Source organism: Callorhinchus milii, unplaced genomic scaffold (assembly GCF_018977255.1).
Source record: "Callorhinchus milii isolate IMCB2004 unplaced genomic scaffold, IMCB_Cmil_1.0 Scaffold2, whole genome shotgun sequence".
NCBI classification, from domain to species: Eukaryota; Metazoa; Chordata; class Chondrichthyes; order Chimaeriformes; family Callorhinchidae; genus Callorhinchus; species Callorhinchus milii.
In genome coordinates, this window is record NW_024704743.1 from 22,549,068 (window position 1) to 22,574,529 (window position 25,462).

The following is a 25,462-nucleotide window of genomic DNA, read 5'->3' on the forward strand; positions in this document are numbered from 1 at the left end:
CAGGTAAGTGTGCAGCGCTTTCAAGTCACTGCTACTTCCCGACCAGCAGTGGTCTATAATCAGCAGTGGCTCGTTGGTAGAAGTCAGACTGGGGGCAGTGATTCCTCCCACTTGGTTCCTGTTAACCCTGCAAGCCCAACCTTTAACAAGTAGAGTAATCCTACCTGGACAAATAGCTGGAAGCTTGTCAAGCAGTACTCCGAATAACAAGCTTTGCAGTTTTAGTTGCTTATCCTGTTTGTGTTAGTTTTCTTGCTCAAGATTTCATTTGGATTGCTCTAATCAGCATTTTTTTACACACACACTCTTGCCATCTATTCTATTGCTCTTGTCTTACAGTTTCTCATTAATGCCAACCGACTAACCTCAGTTTGAGGGACCAGAACAATAAGTGAATTAACATTAGTGTGAGATTAAGGATCATGTGTAAGAACAGTGATGAGAAATTGAGTAATGAAAGCAATAGGTAATTCAACATAATGGTAAATTGCAAGCTAAGTGAGACTGATAATGAAAAATAGAGGGAGAAGAGCAATTGGTGAATTCACACCCGCCAGAAATTGTGAAAATGAGATGCTCAGCAAAGACCTGGAAGCAAAAGATTGCCGAGCTACAAAAACACCAGCTTGCATTTATATATCCTCCCCTTCATGCGGGGTATTCTCGGAGCTAGCGATCAATCAGCGGTGGACAAAGTAGAAGCAGATAAACCTGAGGAAACAAACTCATTAATCACAGAACAAATGATTTAGTAGTCAATAAAGTTATTAGAATGTCATGTGTTGGGAAAATCCAATACATCAAGTTGTTAAAAAGAATCGTTTGATGCCAATATCTTTTTGGAAAGGCATAGAATCAATATTGTAGAAATAATCAACAACCCAAGGTGCGTCATGGATTCTGTTGAAATATTGGAGTAACCTGGAAAAATCAAATAATGATCCATATATAACCTGCGTTTGTGATAGATTAACTTTTTTAAATAGAAAATGAGTATTTACTAACGTTTTTTTGACTCGAAAGTCATTGCTTTTATATATTTTAATGGTTTGAAGGTACTTTGTCCTTGAAGTGTTAACCTTGTCATTGGAGGTGTTCTTTGATTAGGAATATCAAATAATGTTAATAAGACAGCCATGTAAAAGAGGTGGTAGTGATGAAACTTACTTTGCAAAAGTTTCTTCTTAGGAAGAAACAAAGGGGAACAGAGGTTTCCTCATTTATAATAATAATCCTTGCATTTGATATAGCGCTTTATCACATCTTCGAGACATCTCAAAGCGCTTCACAGAGTACACTGTAAAGTGAATTGACTGAATTTATGACTGGTTTGCTACCTATGGTCTGAAAGAAATGAAGATGAGTATTTGGGAGCACTATATAATGGCACAGGAAGGGAAAGGTTACATGGTTCTGTCTTGAGAAAGTCGTTAAGGGACAGTCATCCCTAGTACTTGTTGGTGTGCTGATGACTGTCTAAATGACATGCAGAGGATGGTAACTTCAGAAGACTGAGGAAAACTATGCCTAAAGGTGAGCAAATTGTAAGTGTCTGCTTTTCGTTTTACATACAAGGTCTTATAGATTCTCTCAAATTATCCTTTAAGACCTTTTATGGATTCTGAGAAGAAGAATGAAAAATGCAAAACCAAATAAGTGTTTTGTGAACCGATTGCTCTGTGAATTCATATAAACTGTTAGCAGATTTGAATTGTAGAATTATTTATTTTGTTTAAAAAAGCAGCAGTTTAGATGTGATAGTTGTATTTTGGTTTTTAGTAAGCGGGGCACAGTTGGAGGTCGCTATTACCAGTGAGGTATTCTGTTATGTACCTTTTTAATAAAAAAAGAGTAACTTTCAGCTAATGTATTTAAATAGAATGTGTATTACATTTCATATATTTATGAATAGCCTTCTGAAACCTAAATTACATTTTCAAGAAGGATCATTGTAGACTGGCAATTACAATCGGATACGTTCTTGAGTTGAACCACATGATGATATTACACACCCAGTTGTTACTCGTGTGACCTTTTGTGTGCAGAATGCAGTGCTTTTGGGCATTGCTTACAGAATTCATTTTTCAAAAGTTTATTCAAAATTTCATTAAAGTGTATCCGACGGATGTTTAAATGAACATTTATGATGACCTTTATGGAAGCTAGCTATATTAGAAAGTTCCATTAATGTATTATTGGTGTATTCAGGAGATGAAAAATGACACACAGATCAACCTTTTAAGAGTTATTGACCCAGCACACAAAAATCAGTTTGATTAAATTTCACCTTTTTGAAGTCTAACCGCAGCAAATCATTCATAGAATTAAACAGAATAATTAAAGCATTATTAGCAGTGATAAATCACAGCTAACATATTAAAAATGCAAATAATAATAAACATGCATTGTGGCACCACCATAGTTCTTTATTGTGATTCAGTTGACAGTAAAATAATATTTAGTGGCAAAAAGATTTCACACCAAACATTCAGATAGCAGCAGTATTGATCTTGTTCATTTTAGTTTACAAAACATTGTTTTGTTGATGTTAGTAGTTACTGCTCTTTGCCTTTTATTTCACTAACATTTTTGAGAAAGCTGTGATGCATGTTTCACTGTAGTGGTCCTTGTCAGTCTTGCATATTTATTTAATTTGCTCGCCTTAGCCAAACTGGATTATGTCCGTTTATAAATTCAGAACTGCTACCTTACTACTGTATTAATTTTCTTTATGAATTGTTCTTTTTCATCCATATATTTTTGTCCTTGAAAACATAAACCTGGTAAATTAAACCCTGGTATAACATACAAGGTTCAAATGGCTACCATTGAGTAATAAACCAGCATCCTTTCATGACTTTAGTGCATTGTGACAGCTAAATTCATTCACCAGACCGAAAGAAACGATCAGAGAATACTGTACAAATAAGTTGGCATATGTTGAAATAAAACATAAAAATTACATTTCATAGCGTTTGCACACAAGCCATTCAGTCAATTCACTTTAAAGTATATTCTGTAAAGCATTTGAGATGCCTAGAAGACGCGAAAAGGCGCGATATCAAATGCAAGGAATATTATTATAGTTGCCACTTTACCAGCCAAAACACTTATCAGAACTGCTCCCCAATCAACAATCTCACCATTTACTGTACATGCTTTAGATTACCGTTCTTCCAGCAAAATGGCCATATGTTGCTTGTAGCATAAGCTTCCTTCAGTGAAGTAAAGCTCATTGAGAGCTCCAAAACTCACATTCTCTGTCACTAGCCTTCACCTGACCATCACCCCAGCCTCATCAAGCGCTCCTGCTCCTTGTCCTTCTTCCTCTTCAAGATCCTGTTGCTGATGCTCAAATTTCTCTTAACCCACATCTGCAATCTCCTCCAGTCCATTTCTTCCACAGACTCCCTTTGTTCTGGAAATTCAGGTCAGCTACATATTCTTCATCTTCCCTGACCCACTGTTGGTGGCTGAATCTCCTCTCCCCCCGGAACATCCTTACAAAATTCCTTTGAGACCCTTTCTTCCAACTACATAAAAGCCTATTTTCGTTGCCTTTGGTCACCTTCCCTCTCCCTTCTCTTCCTACTTTGCTCATTGTCCCACACCACCCAAGGCTCTGCGATCACCCCCATCTTGCCAGACTCTGTTGGCTCCCAAACCCCCAGGAGATCAACTATAAGATCCTCATCCTTACATTCAGTGCCTCCATGGCCTAGTCCCACCCTACCTCTAAGAATTCCTTTAGTGCTACTCCTCCTACTTTGACTTAATTTATATCCCGCACCCACTGTCCCACCATCGTCCATCTCACCATAGTTACTCAAACCTAACCTTCTCCAGTGGATAAAGCATGTACTTTAACTCCAATATGAGTAAACATGTGGTCCACACTTAATGCCAAAGGGATAGATCCCAATGAGAAGCCACCTTCCAGAGTTTGAATAACAAAGTGAAGATATTTGAGAATCAAGTTTCTTTTATAATAATAATCCTTGCATTTGATATAGCGCTTTTCACATCTTCTAGACTTATTAAAGCGCTTCACAGAATGGACTGTAAAGTGAATTGACTATATTTGAAGCTCAGTAGGATGGTCCCCCGACAGCTCTTTAATTGTGCAAAACTGCTTCACCAAGTATTTCTTTAAATTTAAATTCTGCTCCCCTGAAAATTGCTTTTGTAAAATAACACTGGAAATGTTAACATTGACGGTAATAGAAGTAACAAAGAAATAGACTGCTGCGAGCCTGAGTAACTGAAGCTCGCCCACTCCCCTTGCACAGTTAGCAAAGTGGTTGTAAAAAGTAATGTAAGAAATATTTAGACCTCACACCTCGCCTTTACACAGTCAAACAGCAGCTTGAGCATCAAACCTCCTGGCACCTTTCTTGCCGAAATCTTTCTTCCATCTGCTCTCATCTTCTGTTCTGTGCACCTCCTCATCTTGGGCAACTTTAACCCCTCGCTCTCTCATGTCTGCCTACTTTGTGCCCTCCTCTCCTCCTTCAAATTAGTTTTCTCAGGCTATTCCTTTACCTCTCTCACCTTCCGTACTGCCTCCCTGCTGCCAAGCCCTCTACCATTTTCTTCCATCCTTGGAAAAAATATACTTCATTATGCCCTCACAAATGCACTCCAGTTTTCCGAACTTCTCCCTCTCTGGCCTCTGCTTATCTTGACATCAACGCTTCTATTGAGCTGCTCAATAACACCCTTGAATCCATCCACATTCCCCCACATCCCCATTAAATCCTGATCTGCTTTCTATCGCCCAACCTCCCCAGTCCCTTGTTTCCCGCCTCCAAACCCAAATTCAAGGCAGTCATAGAGTCAAAAATCAACAAAACCCAGTCAGCTGCTTCTGCTTCCTCACCCGCTTCAAGTTGCAGGTAATTCACTTGCCCATATCATCTTTCCTGCTTGATGGATCTTTGCAGCCCCTGTTATCTCCTGCACTAGTCTCTGCAATCCCATTACCCCCATTCTAACCTGGCTCTCTCTTAGCCTTGCCGACTCCATCTTTGTACAGTGCTTTGAGGCGCTTTCTCTATTTAGAAGTATGTGCAAATTGTTACAGTTCAGTTGTTTTGGAAAAGATTTTACTCTGATAACTTCTAATACCTTAAGGAAGCTCCATGCAGGTACACCCTGATACCTATCCCAAAGGGTGAGACCGAGGGTTTCAGTTGCCGCATCTGGTTGCAGTTTTCAGTTAAAGCAGCAGTTTTTATATTGCGTCAGTGTGAAAGTAAGTGCACCCTGCCAGTATTTGAGAATGTCCTCTCTATTATTAAACTTTCCCAAATGTTGGCATAATTGTATTCCTTTCATTGTGATTAGTGCAAAGCTCCTGGAGACCCAGCTTGTCAGTGGGGAAGACTGGTCAACCAACTATGAAAGGATTGTTTGGGAACGATCCTCTCAGCCTCTTTCAGACCAGCAACAATCCTCAAACTCATTACCGAACAATCCTGCAGACCAGGTTCTTGGTTGTTACTATTCTCTCAGGAGGAAGTGAAGGGATGCAAGTCAATATTTATGCTGTTATTGTTTCTTTTCTGCTGATATAGCTTCAGATTAATTGTCTTGGCTGATATTTTTCCTACTAGAACTGAAGGGAACATAAGGAATTTGGAATGCAATACAGTATTAGGTTGTATTAGGCAGATCTCATGGCCCTAGAGAGTGATGATGGAGATAAGCCTATTGGAAGTTAGCCTAAGAGAAGGAAACATGTTTTTTTGACACACTTACAAGGGGTACTGTGCCAGAAACCATAGCTTTGGTGGCAATATAAGGTTCTAACATGAGGAGATTCACAAATAATGACCAACTGGTACCCAGAAGTGCGACCTATCCTGTGAGAATTCTACAGACACAAGATCATGCACAAGTGCTGTTGTCACTGCTGTGAAATCTGTCACGTAATGTCAATCAAGGAAATTCTCTGCACCAGACACTTTCTGTTATATAAGTGTGGCCATATTTAATTATAGATCATTGATTGTACACTAGAATGGATTTCTTGAGCAATGTCATTACACAGCTCTCATTCTCTCGTGATGCCTCGTTGGCCCTGCTTATTCCTACTCCCTTTCTCCAAAACTCCCATTAAAATCCAGTCGCCTTCCCCCAGGAAAGAAATTAACTACTTTGTACAAGCTCAAATAAAAACTATTCTTTCCTCCCTGTTATCAACAAAAAATACATTTCACATTGTTCTATAACACACACACACATACAGAACACTGTTAACCCCTTCCCTCCTCCCACCTTACCACCACACTGTTAACCAACTCCCCCGCAATTTCCCCATAGCCTTGCAAATTTTTTCTTTTCAAGTATATGTTCAATTCCCTTTTGAAAGTTATTATTGAATCTGCTTCCACCACCCTTTCAGGCAGTGCATTCTGGATTGTAGATAGCACACACAAGTACAAAAATGGGTTTAACACAGGCCCTTTGACAATAAGAGCCCGGATTCAAAATGTAGAATATTTGATTTTGTTTTTTAAAAAACTGCAATGCAATCACTAAAATTGAATGGCATTCAGAATTCTGGTCAAAGTTTGGCTTTAGGTTTGAGTTATTAAACCAACATGATCTGTGAAAATATTTCATACAGTAAAGTCCTGATAACTCATCCCTGGCTTAACTTGTCACTACTATTTAAATCATCATGCTGTCAATATCCTGGCCACATTTATTTATGTATTTATACAAATGCCTAACTCGCCACTCTGGATAACTCATCACTGAGCCCTTTTCCCTTGAAATGAAGCGTTCTCAGGAGTTTACTGTATTTTCTTTTGCTATTCCCATATATATGCTCTGTTTCACTCTTCTCCGTGGATTTAGATATGTGAAAATTGTTGTAACGTAATTAGAGGTTTCAATAGGTTAAAAAATGCCACTTCCACAAATGCCATCAAATTGCGGTTTCTACATCCGTATCCTCATCCACACCAAACTTGGCACCCCCATCACCCCAGACCTTGCCGGCCTCTATTGGCTTCCTGCTAGAATGGATTGATTTCAAGGTCCTCACACTCAAAAATCACATCATGCCCTAGCAGCTCCCTGTCTCTCCAGCTTGCTAACATGCCAATCCTCTGCCCGACTTGGCCTTATGCGCGTCTCCGACCTCTCTGCTCCACCATCAACACAATGCCTTCTGCCATTAACCCCCAAGTCTCTGGAATTCCCTGCTGCAACCCCTCTGCCTTCCCCCTGCACCCATCCCCCTCCCTTGCACATCTTCAGATGGCACCTGAAGACTTCCCTCTTTGACCCTCTCCTACAGTCACCCTCTCCTTTCTCCGTGGCTTGGCATCAAAATACACCATTGTTCAGCACTTTGAGACGTTACCCTACATGAAGGGTGTTATATAAATGCAAGTTGTTTTTGTGCATTTGTTAAATTGCCGTGCCGGATTATATTCCTTCCCCCCCAACCCAATTTTATTCACATTTTGAATTCTCACTCTGATTAGGTGTTGGGACCACTATCTTACCTATAGCTAACCCAAATGCACAACATGAATGTATAAATCCAGTTAGTGAACTTCAACAAGTTATTTAATTGTAAAGTATGTAAGAACAGGAACTGGCTTTTTTGCCCCATTGAGCCTGATCCATCATTTTATTAAATCACACCAGGGAAGAGCCTGCTTCTGTCTTTATCTGGAGGACCCAGATTTTTAAGCGGCACTCTATTGGATAATGTTCATGAGTAGAAAACCTGGTAGATATTTTCTTCTCCCCTTCCTGCTATGTCACTATTATTGCCCTGTCTTGAGATCAGCCAACTTGGCACACAATCGAGATCTGGATTAAAAACTGGGATCTTCCAATTCTGAATAGTTCAACACTTCAGTGAATGTGGCAGCTGAGCCATTGGAGTCGTGTAATTCTTATATTTTTTAATAAAGATTCTGCAGAAAACTTTGGACACTATCTTCTCCTTTGTAGATCACTATCGGAAATCTCCAATATGTGATCCTAAAGATTTTTTATATTTTAAAAATGAAAATCACAGTTTAAGAACATAATATTGGGTGAAGGAAACTAAGATGAGCAATATAGTATATTATACACACAGATATACTATATATGCTTGATTTATTTTCTCTCTTATCGTCCATGATGAGCATAAGTTTACTCGCTAGAAGCAGTTTATGTTGTAAGGTCCTTTTTTTCTGGTGTCCTGCCAGAAGGAAGGAAGCAACTATGAACACAATATTAATTATTGTACATTGAGAGATTCAACTATTAAAATGAAGGTTAAAGACTTCTATGTAAAGTTATCCAAAAATATTTCTGCTAGTCGTTCAGAAGAGGCTGAATAATTTCTCCTGTTTTCAAACGCAGGTGGTGCTTCCAACATTTATCCTGGAGAAGAGATCATTGCTGGAAATGTATGCAAATTTCATGGCCCATGCAGACATGTTTGTGTCAATCACATCAGGTACCACACCCGAAGACCGAATTATCCGCTTTATGGAATACTACCTGACTGCTTTCCACGAGGGACGAAAAGGAGCAGTTGCAAAGAAACCCTACAATCCAATAATTGGAGAGACGTTTCATTGCTCTTGGGATGTGCCTGAGGAAAAAGTGAAAGCCAACAAGGCTAGCAACACTTTAGCTATTGCCAAGGACAAACCCAAGCCCCAGGCCTTGGACTCCAGCAAGGACCAGACAGATTGCTATAGAGTGAGATTTGTAGCCGAGCAGGTTTCCCACCATCCACCTGTTTCAGGTTTTTACTGCGAATGCAAAGAGCGGAAAATTTCTGTGAATGCACATGTGTGGACCAAGAGCAAATTCATGGGAATGTCCATAGGGGTCACCATGGCAGGAGAAGGTATGAGCAATTCCCAATCCATTTATTGTTTATTATAATAATGATAATAATCCTTGCATTTGATATAGTGCATTATCACATCTTTGAGACGTCTCAAAGTGCTTCACAGAATCTGCTGTAAAGTGAATTGACGATATTTATAGACGAAACGCGGCAGCCAATTGCGCACAGCAATGTCCCACAAAGAGTCGTGGATTGAAGAGACCAATTTATGCCACAAAGGAACCCCGCTATTAAGCGATTGTTGGGATCCAAATATGTCAACCTGTGTTATAATGCAAAATAGCTGCCACTGATCAATACCTCCTGGTTTGTGGCAATGTAACTGGGTTGGACTGCTAACGTGTGCAGAAAACCTGACCGTTATCGTGATGAACAACCAAACCTCCTTGCGCTATTCTTGTGATAATGGTACATTCATTCATGCATTGATGTCACAAAATGTCAGGGTCCATCACCTGCCCACCCTATAGAAGTGGCAGTGCTATACTGAAGGCTGCTATAACAGGGTTCACCAGTATTTAAGTGCACTACAGTCAACTGTTTATTATTAGTATAATAGTAGTGTTATTAGAGATTAATATGAGGCTTTTAAAGCCAATTTTAGCCTCCGTTTGAACAGTTAATATCAAAATCCAAGGTAATGTTTGTTTGGGTTTAGTTCATTATTTAAATAGGTAAAAATCTTTATAAAATCCTTGCGTTTGATATAATGCCCTCTCACGTCATTGAGTCATCTCGAAGCACTTCACAGGATACACAGTACTGAAAAGTGATATGACTCTATTTTGTGGGCGAACTGAGCAGCAAATTTGCACACTGCAGTGAATAATTTGTGAAGGAGACATTTGTACCGATTCCTGACTTAAAAATAAATCTGAGTTGTGTAAGAACAGCAGTCCTGACACTTTAAGCAAAGAATACCTTCCGTGCAAGTTTAAAACATAATGCAAGCTGAATCAGTGGTAAAATTTTCCATAAATATTTGAAACAAATTGATTTTCTTATATGTAGATTATGCATCATTGCTTTATTTTGCTCAAACCTTGTTTCTAAAGCAGTGGATGTAACACAGTAACTTTCAAACAGTTAACAAATACTCAATGTTGGACAGAGATAATTCAGGAAGAACATTCTTCACATTGCTATAAAATCTGGCTTCTGCTTGCATTGAACCCCTTTTTTGCTTCACTCACATAAATTTGCCAAAGGTTCTGCCCACTCACTGTTGGTGTGAATTGTGTTCTCTGTTGGAAAACCGCTTCTGTGTCTGCAACTGAAAAGCAGAATATGATTTTAATAACAAATTAACGGTGAGCTAATGAGGGAAATGAATTTGTGTTAACTCTTTTATCAGTTTATTGCCATCCCAGCAATTGTGGCTCATATACACATTGTACAAAACACGTTAAACATTCATGCATATATAAATTTATAATTTGTGCAGATTATAATCTATATAACAATGAGATAACTTCCAATACTACTTCAAGGTCGTTGGTTAACTAAAGTCTAACCCATCAAAAGTAGGAAACCATAAACAACGTAATGGTCAGTAATGCTAAGTTTCGTTCCCTCACTCCTCTCCATAGCATTTCTTAAAAAGTACCTCTTCCACCACACTTTTGTCTCTGACCGCGCTTTTGGTCATCTTTCCCCTGCTCAGCCCGTTCACCTCTCACACTCAGTTTTGGTGCCCAGCTGGCATTGTCAAGCTCTTTGAGACGTTCTTGTGATGTGAAAGAGCTATATAAATTGTGTTGTATATTTTGTGTAGAATAAACGTCTACTATATCCAGTGAGATCATAAAGATGGGAACATAGGATAGAAAATGCACAGAATAGAAAAAGAACAATTGGATCTCAGTCACAAGTTTATTTCTTTTTAAACTCTTACACGACTTTTCAGCAGTTGAATTTGTAAATAGCTATCTAATTCCCTATTGAATTTGCCACAATTTGCCTACACAGTATGCTTTCATTGAATAATCTAGTCCACGGATTCACCACTCTTGTCTAAAATAATTAAGTCTGAGGAGTCTCGCATCTGAGGTTTGAGATAATATTCATAAAAACACTTCAACTTCTCGATCTCTCCAACGTTAATTTAACTTGTATTATTTCTTTAAACTTGTATGGAAGGTTTTCGTTGCTTAAAATGCCAAGACTGCTGTCATTACATAAGGATTATTCTTTATTATTATAAAAGTTTACTATCCTCCTGGGGTGTGGGGGTGTTGGGGGTGGGGGTCGGATTCAAGTGGAGGGGGGTTGGTTGCTGAACCTGCTCCAGGGTCATGTGTCTGCCAATTGAATAGTTTTTGACTAGTTATTTTATTTCCCAAACATTGTTGGCTTTTTAAAAGAGAAAATAAATTTAAATTATTACAGGTTGTGCCTTCTAGGCATTTGTGTCTGGGGGGAAATGCATGATATGACAAAGTGATGTGCATCGGTCTCCACTGATGATCAAGGCTGATTCTTAAGCATGTTAATTAGATCATCCGTATGTTCATTTTCTCTCCATATATCTTTTGATATTCACATTATTTTTGCGTAAATAGTGTGGATTTTAAATTCAAGCTAGAACACTGTAGCATTATTCTCAGAATGCAGCTCAAATTACATCTGATTGATGAGCAGACAAGCTAAGCTGCGTTGAAACAAATTCTAAATAATGAAACAGTTACGATGGGTTAAACTAATGTCTACTTGTTTACCATTTAGTAATAATCGTCATCATCGGAAGAAACTCCCTTCTATTTTCCAATAGTGTGATGAGATTTTTAACGCAGGGTGCAGGTATACTTCCACTGTGAAACTCCAGTATGTAGTGAGTCAATGCCGACATCACGAGGGGACTAGGAGTTACGGTGAAGCAGGTAAAGCTGCTGCTCACTAAAATGACTTGGCCCGGAACGAGCAGCCCTACACTACTTGCGGCAGTCCTTCCTAACAAACGTACAGCCCCAACCTGGGCAGAGACGGTTAGCTGGCAAGGCCAGAGAGAGTCAGTCTATCAGTGAATCCATTGACTCACAAACACGCACATTTAGTTGGATGAATTTTGGACCTGTTTCCCCTGCTTCCGTGGGGATGAAGGCCTACACTAAAAGTCTACCTGATCTGGCAGATGAGATCTTGGTTTAACACCTCACCTGAAGTACGGCACCTCCAGCAATGCTGCAATCCCCAAGCAATATCTGGGAATGTCAGCTTAGATTGTGAGTTCCAAGAGCCGATGTGAAGCTTGACCCTACAACCTGCTGTCAGAGGCTACCAACTGAACCAGGCTGACACGCAAGTTAGTCTTATTTAAGTCAAGATTCCCTTTTATGTAACTATCAGTGGAGGAGGAGGTGGGTATGGACTCTCTTTTATATGGATCGCCAAATATAATTATCACCAGCAATTCCCCCCGGAATGCTGGAGATGATTGGGAGGTTTTGCACTCCATTCAGCATCTGCTGAGGCTGTTCAGCGGCTGGTGGAATCTGGAAATTGTCTGCAGGTTTGTTAAAACAAGGCCTCTGTTGATCTTATCCCATCAGAAGTACAGTAGTGACACAGGTTTGAGTGGGGAAATTCTCATACTATAGAACTACAAATATTCGCCCACAAACATAGTCAATTCACTTTACAGTATATTTTGTGAAGCGCTTTGAGACGCCTAGAAAACGTGAAAAGCACTATATCAAATCCAAGGATTATTATTGTTATAACTATTACCCCCAGCTCGAGTCCAAGTCCCTGACTGTCCAGCGCCTTGGGATGTCCTCCTGACGTGAAAGGCGCTATACAAATGTAATTTGTTCTTGTTGTTATTACACAGTTGTACTTGGGGTTTAGAATGGGCAACACAGCTAAGTTCTGAAGTGGGTTTAGATATCCTAAAGCAAGTTGATGCCTTTCTTTGTGTGTTTTAAAATCCAAATTTACCATTTTTTTTTCAGTGTCCATGATATTTATGTGCAGCTGGGACTTTAGCTGGCAGGGTTAACAGGAGCTGAGTGGAAGTTCAGCTTCAAGGAGACCCGGCTTACCTCTCCCCCACAAGGAGGCTAACCAGAAACCTGCTTAGCTGCCAGTCCCACAAATATGCTCAAAAGCCAGTTCTAGTATTGTGTTGTAATTGCATATTCGCAGGACTGGCAATGAAGCCAAGTGGGTTTGCTGATAGAAGAGTCAACAGCAACAAATTTGTATTCATATAGCGCCTTTCATGTTGGAAGGACTTCCAAAGCTGCTTGGTAATCTTGGCTTGGCACTCGAGCTGGGGGTAGGAGCCAAGAGGGGAAGCCAAGCAGGAGGGGATGTTGACCAAAAGTGCGGTCAAAGATGTTAAGAGGATGTAATAAGAATAATACTTCTTGTATTTAGTATAGTACCTTTCACGTAGGGAAGCGCTTCACAGGATATATTGTAAAGTGTGTGTTGTGGGTGAACATGTTTCAAATGCAATCCTGTTTTTCACAAATTTACCTATGCTTTTTGGCGTAAAGGTTTTCCCCCTATTTTCTCCTGTTTTATGGTAGAAATAATAAACCCTGGAAAACAAAACATACTCAGGCATTTTGTGAATTTAAAAACTGAAATTAATGGTCCTTGATAATAGTGTATAAGACATCTAGTGTGTACAACCTCATTAATCTTGAAGGTACTTAGTGTTGTTAAATATTGTTAATGTCAAAATATAGTTATGACAGCACCGCAATTATTTACCAGAGCTGTTCACCCTGAAGAGAACAATCTGTTCAATTATTTCCCTTTTGTGAAGCCCTTAATGATGTTAATTGGAAATGCGCTGAAGAAATGTTAATGTTTACTGTATAATAATCCTTACATTTGGTATAGCTCCTTATCACATTGGAAGGGCATCTCGAAATGCTTCACAGGAATTACAGTGAAATGGAGTGACTGCTTCACTGTAGGCAAACGGGGTGGCACAAATGTGCAGAGTAATGTCCCACAAACAGCCATGAAACGAATGACCAGTTTTATTTGGGGGTTTGTTAGCCAGGACACCCACCAGGAGAAACTCCCTTCTCTTTTTGAATACAGTAATGACCCCATCCCCAACCCCAGACTGGGCCTGAAACAGTTTTTTTTTTACAATACCTCAGGCCTGCCCGCGTATAGACTCCCGCTAACTGCCCACTTCTCCTAGCCTGTGCTCCTGCCTCACTGTTCTTGCTGGCCAGGGATATCAACTTTGACTCAGATTCAAGATATCTTATTTGATACCTTCTGATCGCAGGATTCAAACAATTATAATGCAATTATCCACCCCACCACACCCCCAATTGGTCCGGCCAGCTGGGGTTTTAGCGTATTTCCATGGGATCTTTAGAATCCACCTGAACAGGCAGAAGGGACCTCGGTTTAACATCTCATCTAAAGGGCGGCACCTCCAACAGTGCAATACCCCCATCCCCAGCACTGCATTGGAGTGTCACCTTAGACTACGTGAGTTCAAGCCCGACAATGAATTTGAGCCCACAGCCTTCTGACTCCGAGGTGAAAGTGCTACCACTGAGCCAGGATGACACACATGATTCTGTGATAGAGATCTTGAAGCATAATGTATATATATATATTGCTGGCACACAATTGAACAAAAAAAAGTTAATATTTCTTGGGTTTGCTTTTTTTTACACAAAAGAAAGATGTGTACAGAAAGGTGTGTGTAAAAAAAAACAAGTACAGTGTAAATATACTGGATAATTTGTCCTTTTCATTTCTTGGGGTAACGAGAGAAGTACTAGTAGAGTTATGTATCGTATTGGTCAGACTACTCAGGTTGCAAACGAAAGGACCCGGGTTCGATTCCCTGGGAGGGCAAAACCTTAGGCAAGTTTCCTTACTCCACATGCTTCTGCTTATCTACCAGTAAGTAGGAACCCAATTGTTTGTCGATTGGCAGATTGCTTTCTGGGGGAAATAATCCCTTCAAAAATAATAATAATAATTTGGGCACTCAATCCACGACTGTTTGCTGTCCACAATTGGCTGCCGCCTTTCACCCACAAAAATATACAGTCAATTCACTTCACAGTATATTCTGTGAAACGCTTTGAGAGATCGCAACGATGTGATAAGATGCTATATCAAATGCAAGGATAACTATTATTACTATTTCTGTTTCACGTGACTCGATGATACGTTTTGCACCAAACCTTGTCACTACCCACTTTCATTAATCTTTTCTTGGTTTATCCAGGTGTCCTTTTCCTTGGTGAACACGAAGAAGAATATGTTTTCACACTGCCTTGTGCTTATGCACGATCCATTTTAACAGTGCCCTGGGTTGAACTGGGGGGTAAAGTCAGTATTAACTGCGTCAAGACTGGCTATTCTGCTACTGTCACATTCCACACCAAACCATTCTATGGAGGGAAGGTACACAGGTAATAAAAAAAATGTTTACTCTCCACTGAAGCAAATGCATTTTGTTTGGGTTGGAAAAACGATCCTTGTTGTAAATAATGCTAACCTTTGCATATTTGAGGTGCTTATTGAATTGTAGTTGCCAATTTTTATGGGAATATAATTTACTAATCCAGCACTTCACGTAATTTTCAGGTTTAGTGTAAATAATGATGCTGTTTTGCATGCTTTTTTGGATCATAATAATACTTACATTTGACATAGCACCTTTTGCATCAGGAGTAATAATAATAATAATCCTTGCATTTGATATAGCGCTTTTCACATCTTCTAGACGTCTCAAAGCGCTTCACAGAATATGCTGTAAAGTGAATTGACTGTATATTTGTGGGCGAACGCGGCAGCCAATTGCACACAGCAATGTCCCACAAACAGTCGTGGATTGAAAATGACCAATTTATTATTGTTTTGTTTTTTGGAGGGATTATTATTAGGCTCTGTGTGGAGTAAGGAAACTTGCCCAAGGTTTCGCCCTCTGCCTGTAATTGAACCCAGGTCTCTAAATTGCAAAGCGAGCGCTCTAACCACTGAGCTACAGGACCCCAGCACTGCATTTGATGTGTCAGTCTAGAGACCTAGACTATATGAATTCAAAGTTCTATTATGGGGCTTGATTCCACAAGCTTTTGACTTGGATGCTGGAGTGCTACCCACTGAGACAAGCTGATACATTGCCAGGCACTCTCATTCTCCTGGCGAAAGAGCAGTGTCTCGCAGCAAACATGTTTTCCAATGAGATGCTTGTACAATTGAACCTTAATGCTATAAAGATCAGAAACTCACAAAGACGTGCCAGATTCAGAGATCAAAAATAATAATCCTTGAATTTGATAGAGCGCCTTATCACATCTTCTAGATGTCTCAAAGCGTTTCACAGAATATACTGTGAAGTGAATTGACTCTTAGTTTTGTGGGTGAAATGCAGCAGCCAATTGTGCACAGCAGTGTCCCACAAACAGTCGTGGATTAAGTGACCAAATTTTTTTTTAAAAAAAGGAATTATTAACCTTGGAAAAGCGATCGGCCAATCTGCTCACAACCAGGTTCCTACTCACTGCTAGGTAAACAGAGGCATGTGGAGTAAGGAAACTTGCCCTATGTTTCGCCCTGCTGGGAATCAAACCCAGGTCCTTTCGCTTGCGAGGCAAATGCTCTAACCACTGAGCTACAGGACTCCACCACTAATGAAGTAGTTCAAATTGTACATACTTTGTGGTAACTAGAGAATCAACACTGAGGTCTCTGAATTAATGTTTACTTTTATTAAAAAAAAACTAATCCTGTGTTTCAGATAGGGAGTTCAATAAGTCTTCATCATCCTATACAGTTGAGGTATAAAGGTGAAGCCAGGTACTTACACCAAAGAGACGTGCTGCTCTTTGCTCTGAAATCATCTGGTGGCTAATAGATCTGCTCTCCTTCCAGCTTAGACTTAGAAAGATCAAAAAAGGGGCATTTTTTTTGTTTACAGCAAGGGGAGGGGAAACTGAAGAAAACAACAACAACAAAATTACATTTATAGAGTGCCTTTCATGTCGGGAGGAAAATGTTGACTAATTCAAAATATGATTCATGAAAAAGATTCCGTTAGAGTAACTCGAGTCAGTGGAAGTAAAGCAGGGCTACCATTTATACATCTAAGGAAATTGGAGTTTGCTTGGTGTTTGCTTTATCCGTTTGCTGCCGATGACCATAAAAGTAGGTGTGATTTTCAACGAGCATCTTGTGATTCACGATAGGATTGTGATAGTGAAAGGAGAAATGGCACCGGGGAATAAAATGGTATTGCATTGTACGTATTAATGCTATTTCCCATTGAGTTTGTTCTGGGATAGGATTCAAGGACAGTCTCAACTTCTTCCTCTTTGTCCGCTCTTTCAGTCATCTTTCCTCTCCACAACCCCTCGGCTCCCACTCCCAGCTCATGTGGTAAACCAGTATTTTTAAGAGCCTTGTGACTTCCTCCTGATATGATAGATGTTATGCAAATGTAAGATTGTATTATTTTGTGCCAGTTTCTAACATTACATTGACATATCTGTTCAACACTTATTTTTTGCTGAACTTAGCTTAAATAGTTAAGGACCTGTTCTTAGTTAGACATCCCTGTTTACTTTCTAACATTGAGTCCTGGGCACTGGCAGCAACAGGGAACCACTTGCCTATGCATGAACCCACACCTGAGCAGTTTGTTATAACTTGTAACCTGTTTTCTAGCAGACCTTGCCTGGGCTTTGGAGGAAGTCTGGTCAAGCAGGATAGCAAAGCACAGCCAACATGGTGTGCAGTAACACCATCTTGTTCATATTGCAACCATTAGAGGTAGTGCCGTAAACTAAAGTGTCCATTATAGATCTTGGAAAAGGATTCCGCTTATATTTAGATTGATTCAAATTTAGGTTGGGGTAAAATGGAAAAAGAGAGCTGGGAGTTTCGGTACGTAGTGGTGGAACTATGTTTGAAAGCTTCCTTTAACGGAAAATTTATTTTTAAGGACATACCCAACTCTAGCAGAAAAAGGGCAAACCATTCACTCAGACCCCTGTATTTAAACAAAGCCTGATTAATAGCCTGATTTCCAGGTTGTTCGGTTGCAGCTGCCTTTACTTCTTGTGCAGGATACTGTACATGCAGAAAGCACGGCTGACGTCACCCACAACCTCCGCTGGGCTGGCTCCGGCCTTCTGCATGTCCCTCGTGAGCTCCGTTCCACCACTACGTACCGAAACTCTGGAACGCTCTTCCTCTATCCCTCCCCCTTGTCCCTTCCTTCCCTGTCTTCAGGTTGCGCCTGAAGACCTTCCTATTCGACCGTGCCTACAGTCACCTCCCCTCACCACGCAGCTTCCGCCACTGTCAAGGGTTCTGTGTTGCTAACCTGCTAAAGGGTGCTATATAAATGCAAGTTGTTGTTGTCACATCTTTCATGAAGTGATATCAGTAACTTGCGCATAGAAGTGCCACCACAGACACTCGCTGTGTCACTGATGTCACTTGTACGTGCAGCTTTGGAGGAAGAGACCTTGGTGGCAGTCTGATGACTGGATGTCGGCTATTTTTTATTGGGGGAAGCCAGACAGTCTGTGCAGGAAGTGCCAGGACGTGAGTTGAAAGTTAAATAAACTGCTGGCGTCTATCTACATTATGTATGCTCTACAGCAATCTTTGTCGTGATCTGAATGATGTCCTCTTTCAATCTGTTTCCACCAGTGAAAAATTTTGGTTACTACTCGGTACTTCTTAACTTGTCCTTCTTAACTTGTCCTTAACTTGCAGAGTTACAGCCGAAGTGAAGCATAACCCCACAAATACTATTGTATGTAAGGCGCAGGGTGAGTGGAATGGAACCCTTGAATTCACATATAGTAATGGGGAAACCAAAGTGATTGAGACTACCAAACTGCCAATAATAAGAAAGAAAATACGGCCCGTTGAAAAACAAGGGCCATTGGAGTCTAGGTGAGTGCTGGCACTCGTTCTATTTTGATAAACACATCAGTGTTGCTGAGCTCCATCAGGCGTTTCAGGTAACAATAATTTGTACTTATGTAATACCTTTCGAGTAGGGAGAACGTCTCAAAGCGTTTTACACAGATGGAGTGGGAGTCTGAGCTAAGAGTGAGGTGGAGGTAAGGGGAAGAGTCTGAATGCACAATCAAAGAAGTTATTAACTTGTTCGTCGGGGAGTTCCAGAGGGTTGGGATAAAGTAGCTGTAAGGTGATGATTTGGAGAAGGCGGGGGTGTGAAGCAAATCAGTGTTGGCAGAATAGAGGAAGTGGCCAGGAGAGAAGATTGCAGATGGAGGGTGGAGCAATGCAATGGAGGCATTTACCTGTTGGCAAACCTTCTCAGTATTCTACCCCTATTTACACACATCTCGATCTTTCACTAAAATTCGCAACTATGAGAATATCATGTTCTTAAGCTATTCCAAACTTCCCTCCAGATCAAACTATCTGGATTTGTCCTATTTTCATTGATGCTCTTGAAATACTGCTTCTTAATTCTTAATTCTGACCCAAGGATTACATTATACAATCAACATTATGCAATCGACATGTAGTGTTTTCTATGCATGTATAGGTATGACATCAGCTATGACATTCACTAATATTGCACTCGTAGCACCTCTCTTCCCATAACACAGTATTTTTCTAGTTTTTCATAGATCTTGACTTGTTGCCCTTATAAATGTTTTGGAACGACAATAATGTTGTGCCTCTGGGCTATTCCACAGAAGACTGATTTGAAGTGAAACTTAAAATGGAGTGAAATATGTTTTTGGGTGGCGGAAGGCAAACTTAACATTTGTTTTTTATTTGATCTGAAATACTGGTCACTGAATTCCTGATCAGAATAATTATTTTCCTCTCCAGACGCTTATGGCAGCATGTGACAAATGCACTGAAAGCTGGCAATATCGATGCAGCAACTGAGAACAAGCACCTTCTTGAGGAGCGACAGAGGGCAGAGGAGAGGCAGCGAGCAGCTTCAAGTACTGTTTGGAAAGCAAAGTATTTTCTAAAAGAGGTAAAAGAAAAAAGTCCCTTTAACTTAATATTTCTGATAGTATATTCTGCATAAGCCACACTTACAGTACGAGCAAATGCAACAAATCAAATCCAGAATTTGGGTGGGGAAAGTGCAGTGTTTTCCAAACATTGTTCATGGATGTGGTGCAGTGGACTTTATGAGGATTCCTAAGATCCTCCCTTCTGGGTTCCAGAATCGATTCGTTACAATTTAAAGTTTATCCTTTAACAAAAATGTTGTTTTTGTTGTATTTTTTTAGTCATTAAAATCTACTTACTCTCTGCAAGGGACCAATTACTTTTCTATGAACTTCTCCATCAATGCTACAATATCTTTAAAGAAATGATCATCATTTTTTCCCAGTAACCATTATTAATGAATACTGTCAACATCTCCTTTCCCGGCACAGAGGTTCTGTTTTGCTAACGTGGGTTGTGTTCATGAAATCTTTCCTCTAACTCAACTGTAAAGCTAACATTGGACACAGAATAGGAAAGGTTGGGGTATTTCATACTTTGTCACAGAAAATATCATAAAGCCTTTTTGTGGGAAACTGAAACTTTTTACTGCATGTGATTCTGCGGCCTTAAAAAAATGGTAAAATAAATTTTCAATTGCGATGTCATTTATTTGATCTTCACTTGTGAGAATGTTTTATTGAATGCTGTAAAGTCTCTATTGTTGTTCCTACTGCACCCAGTTGTGTTGCTGATATAATTTCTTTTCAATTTCTGTAATAGGGAGATGGTTGGATATACTATAATCCTCTCTGGAAGATACAGTGATGGCAAGCTGAGTTTACCTTTTGCCACCTACCTCAGATTTCATCCGTTTTACAAGTGTCATCTGCAAATAATTCTGAGGTGATGTTGAAACAACAAATACTGAATCTGGAAAGTGACTTCTCTTGTATAAAATAAACAAGAGGTTGTACAGAATAAGAAACTATATTGTTAAAGGGACATAAAATAGTTGCGGGTTCACAAAAAGAAATTTGATTGCAAAGTTTATTCAGGAATCTGTCTGCCTGTATATATGTGAACCCTGCATTGAAATGTTAATGATGGATGAAAAAAATGTTATTTTAATGTTTTAAGATTTTATATTTTTCACTGGTGAGGACTCTTTTTGCACCTAGATAAAGAAATGTGGCCGCTGGCAAATGTCAGTGTGGTCTTCTATACATTGTAGGATTTGTGTGCATGGCACACAAGGCATTGTCAGGCATTGTAAGGCATTGTCAAAGTGTTTTAACGAAGGGTGGTGGGCAACACATTTTGCAAAACAGTTGAGCTAAAAATATTTCCTGCAATGGCAACACTACAGACAATTTTCTTGCCCCCCACCCCTTTACAGAATGTGTGGACCATTTACTGAAGTGACCTTCTTCATTTGCACACTTAATGTTGTTAGATGTCGTTTGTTTCATGAACTATTTTAAATAATAGTGGTTTCAAAACTCTACTGTGTATCTTCTGAGAAACAAATACATTTATACCAAGTGTTCATAACGATATTACATGAAAACAGTACACATTAGCTAAGTGAAAAGGTTTTGTGTAACCGATGTGTATAATCAGCATCACATAGATTCACTAAGATATGAACAATAGAAAACAAACTTTATAAAATTTTGGCATTGATTTATTTCCTCAAATCTTTATCATTAAATTCTTTCAACCTGAGAAAAACACTACTATACATAACTGGACTGTTTAACTTTGTATTTTAACATTTTAAAAGCTCCTCCATTGTTGTGCTGTATAAAGGCATTGTTCAGTGTAGTACTAGACCATGAAGATTAGTCGCTGATCTCAGTCTGGGTAGTAGTTAGAACACTACAAATTCACCTCAAACCCTGGGCTAAGGAGGTGGAATATCAGGCAGGTTTCTCATTCTTGATCGCTATCCAAATAGTGCTGCTATAAAATATGATTGTTGGGTAAAGGACAGGATTAGGTTAACTGTGATGAATAGCCTGCCAACAATAACTGGCAAGGCTCACCCTGAGATATTGAGAGGAGAGGAGGAGGGAAAAGGAGAATTAAAGGGGATGTTTTTGATTTTTTGAAAAAATGAAAAAAAAATTATCTGAAATTAAAACAGTCAAATGTTAACATGGCTTATTTGGCTTTTGTGGATTAAGTATTGTTTATAGTTTGGTATTCATAAACACTTTTAACAGATGACACCTGTACAATGAAAGATTCTTCTTTCTGTTTCCAAAAGTAGGCATTCTACCCACTTGGGTTCTGCGCACTCCTCACCTCACCAGTATATGCACAGATTGAACTCCACGTGCTCCCACCCACGCAACAAGCACAGTAATGATTTTAGTGGTAACCAGTGCCAACCTATTGCCTGATCACTGTATGCACTTTGAGTAGAACATGTATTCTTCTGTGTACTTTGTCTTTTTGCCAACATTAATGTTTGATTCACAACATGCACTGTGAATATTAACAGTGGAATCACGCGAAAATATCCAAGCCATAACCAAGATAAGGTGTAGAGCAGATGTTCTTATTCTAAGGCAGGTTTCCTTTAAGTTTGGGGTTAAAAGTGTACACTTTGGATTGAATTGGATCACCATTTGAAATATTTCCCCATGGCAGCGCCTGGAAAATGTAATTGTGCTTATGTATTGTTTCCAATGATTCAATTCAGTTTTCAAACTTGGAGAAAACCACAGAAGTAGAAATTGCCTTCAGTTGATTTTTTCATAGAGAGTATTGCAGTAGTCGAGAAGTCATGTTGAAAATCGCAGAATAATATGAGAAAATAATTACTTAAATCTAAGTGTATCATCATTCCAATCCCTCAAAGTGCTACAGTGGAGATTAGAGGCAGATGGAATGGAAGAGGCAGCATGAGTAATATTCTAAATCTGATTTTTCTCAAAGCTAAAATAATTATAGTCTCTTTTGAAAAACAATTATAGAGGTGACCTTTCGTAATGCTAAATGGAATTGCTTTCTACTGAACTTGTAGGAGGAAGGGAAGGTTGGTTTCTATGCCACAGTGATTGTCAAGAGTGAAAAGCCACAGCAATGTTGTATTAAATTGTTTGGATTTCAGCCAAGGTAACAAATATGGGAGTACAACAATTGGGTTCAGGGTCCCAAGGTCAGTGAGGGCAAATTCTGCCGCTGTTTGTTGTGTAAAGTTCCCATGTTTAGATGTCTGGTGTGGAGAGTAGAATCAGGCTTAGCAGTGATTCCCTTATCGACATAGCTTTTCTGCACAAATGGCCATTTGAGCAATACTGAGCACCTATTATTATCTATGGAACCAAACTCCAATGTGAGCCACCATTTTCAGGTTTGTGGTGGTGTGGGTGGGAGGGTGGTGGGTGGGAGAGGAACATCTTAAGCACATTTGGGTTGAGATATGGTAGAACTATGTTTGAATATTCTGTTCACTTATCAACACATTGGGCTACAGATTATAAGCAGTGGCATCTTGAAGTTTAGGATTGGTTATTGTGTTATGGACAGCTGGCTGTTTTCACAATAATTTCAACTGGAATTGTACGGGCTAAAGGATTTCCGACACAGACTACAACGTATTTTTTAGTAAGTGAAACTTGCAATAATGACTTCACAAGACTTCCAGAACAGCAATGTCAGAGCGATCCAGCATTGACATTCAAACTAATCAAACCACCCCAAAACTTGCAGTCTGCATTTCTCTCATTGTAACAAAGCTGGTACCCTTGGGAGCTAGTTGAGGCTGCACTTGGTGTTAAACTGTTTGAGTTGCCCTTGTGCAGTTTACTGTTATCTGAACCCCTAGATTGCTTGTCATTAATCTCAGGAATCGATTGTTTTATTTGTAAAACCTCTAGATTGGAAAATATTTCTTAGTCATTGAAATGCAACAAATACTTCACAGTTATTGCTCCAAAGCAATCATCATTCTCTAAAGATACTATCCCGATTTCTTGATTGCATTCATGCATTATAATCGTTTCCACATATCTATTATTCTTTACAAAATCATCTAAATTCTTAGATTAGATATCACCTATATTCGTTCCTTGTATCCATTAGTTTGCATGTGACATGCATTACAGTCTAGAAATATTGATACTATTCAACTGAAGAAACCAGGTAACCAGACGTAGTTCCCATACAAACCTTGTAGGTGGTGTCTTACGTAACTAAATGCTCCACGGTGAACTGGCACGTTGAGATGTTTGATGCACTCACATTTGTTTGATGGAAAACCAATGCTCTATATCTCGCTGTGCATATTATGCTTTTGTACAAAATAATTTTAATTACATTTAAATAAAAGTCCTTCAGTCTTTGAAGGGTTAATTTGAAATCATTTGGATTGGCCCATTTTTACAAGTAAGAATGTTAACTGCCTACAAATACACAGTCACTGCACCTTACAATAAATCCTGTGAAGCGATTTGGGATGTTTTAACGAAGTGGTAAGGCACCAAATCAAATTCAAGTGTCATTAACTGCAACACATCTAATGTAATTCATACTCTTTAATGATGTCTGAAAAGATTTATTGCCACCATATTCCTCTCCTGTGCCTGAAAGTGCTGAAGGGATAAAATATCCTTTCCACGGATGAAGTCTGTATTCCTGTTACAGTGATCTGCCTTCAGAGCATAAAAAGAAAATGTTCATTTACATCAAAGGCTTCAAAGCTGCACCATGAACAAATCTAGATCACACAGATGGTACCTGCAGTTAATACATGTGCAATTTGCATCTTAAACTTATAAACTTCAATGAAACACTAGCAACATCCATTAATAATGTTGTTCAGGACTGTCTTAATATCCCAAAGTAATTCAGAGTGTATGCAAATATGAGCAGCAAAATCAAACTTGATTTCAGAAATCGCTTAACTAGGTTTCAAGGGAATTAAAAGCTTTTAATTGAATAACAACAATAACTTGCACATGGGTAGTGTCTTGAAGTACTAATTAATAGGGCAGTTTTGTTGCCATTGACCTAAGGATTTGTGACCATAGGAACCTAGGAATAAAGTCTTAAGTTCCAAACAGCCTTGGCTTTCCTTTCCCAGATGGTGAATCTTCCTGTCTCAGTCGGGTGTGGGAGGGAGAAAGGAGGGAAATTTATTCTTGTATCACTGAAGTGAGTAACCAAAGGAGCGACAGTGGCAGTATCTGTGGGTTGGGCTGTTCTTTGCTCCCAACATAAGACGATGGTATGATTTGGGGACAATGATGTGGCAAGAATTATATAAATCTTTATTCTAAATGCTGATCCAATTACTGGCATTATAAATAATTAATATTTAATGGCCACTTTTTGAGTGGTTATCACGTAAGTGATGATGAAATTGAGCAAATGCGATGAACTTTTTCAGCAAACATACATTATTTTGTAACTCCCATCTATTTGATAGTGAAATAGTAAGCTTAGAAAAACAATGTAATTTTAGCTCTTTATGAATATGAACCTATTATTAGATCGTACAGAGCTGCTTAACCTCTGAAATGTTAGGACTCCAAGGTTCATTGTTTTGAGTTATTGCCAATCCTCATACCGCAATACATTGAGTTCACCCTGCTCCCATGTAGGAGTCCCAAGTCCCAGGAAAGAACTGGATAGCTAGAC

At 39.3% G+C, this 25,462-nt stretch overlaps 1 protein-coding gene across 1 annotated transcript in view; it reads left to right on the forward strand.

The window, feature by feature from the left end:
* The window catches only part of LOC103176266 (oxysterol-binding protein-related protein 10), a 113,726-nt gene extending 91,744 nt beyond the window's left edge, over window positions 1-21,982 (forward strand). The window contains exons 9-13 of the mRNA XM_007889701.2: window positions 8,377-8,872; window positions 15,093-15,279; window positions 18,596-18,778; window positions 19,697-19,850; window positions 20,594-21,982. Of these exons, the coding sequence (XP_007887892.2) occupies window positions 8,377-8,872; window positions 15,093-15,279; window positions 18,596-18,778; window positions 19,697-19,850; window positions 20,594-20,638 (1,065 nt within the window). The 3' untranslated portion in view covers window positions 20,639-21,982. The remainder of the gene's footprint in view (window positions 1-8,376; window positions 8,873-15,092; window positions 15,280-18,595; window positions 18,779-19,696; window positions 19,851-20,593) is intronic.
* Window positions 21,983-25,462: the final 3,480 nt, after the last annotated feature.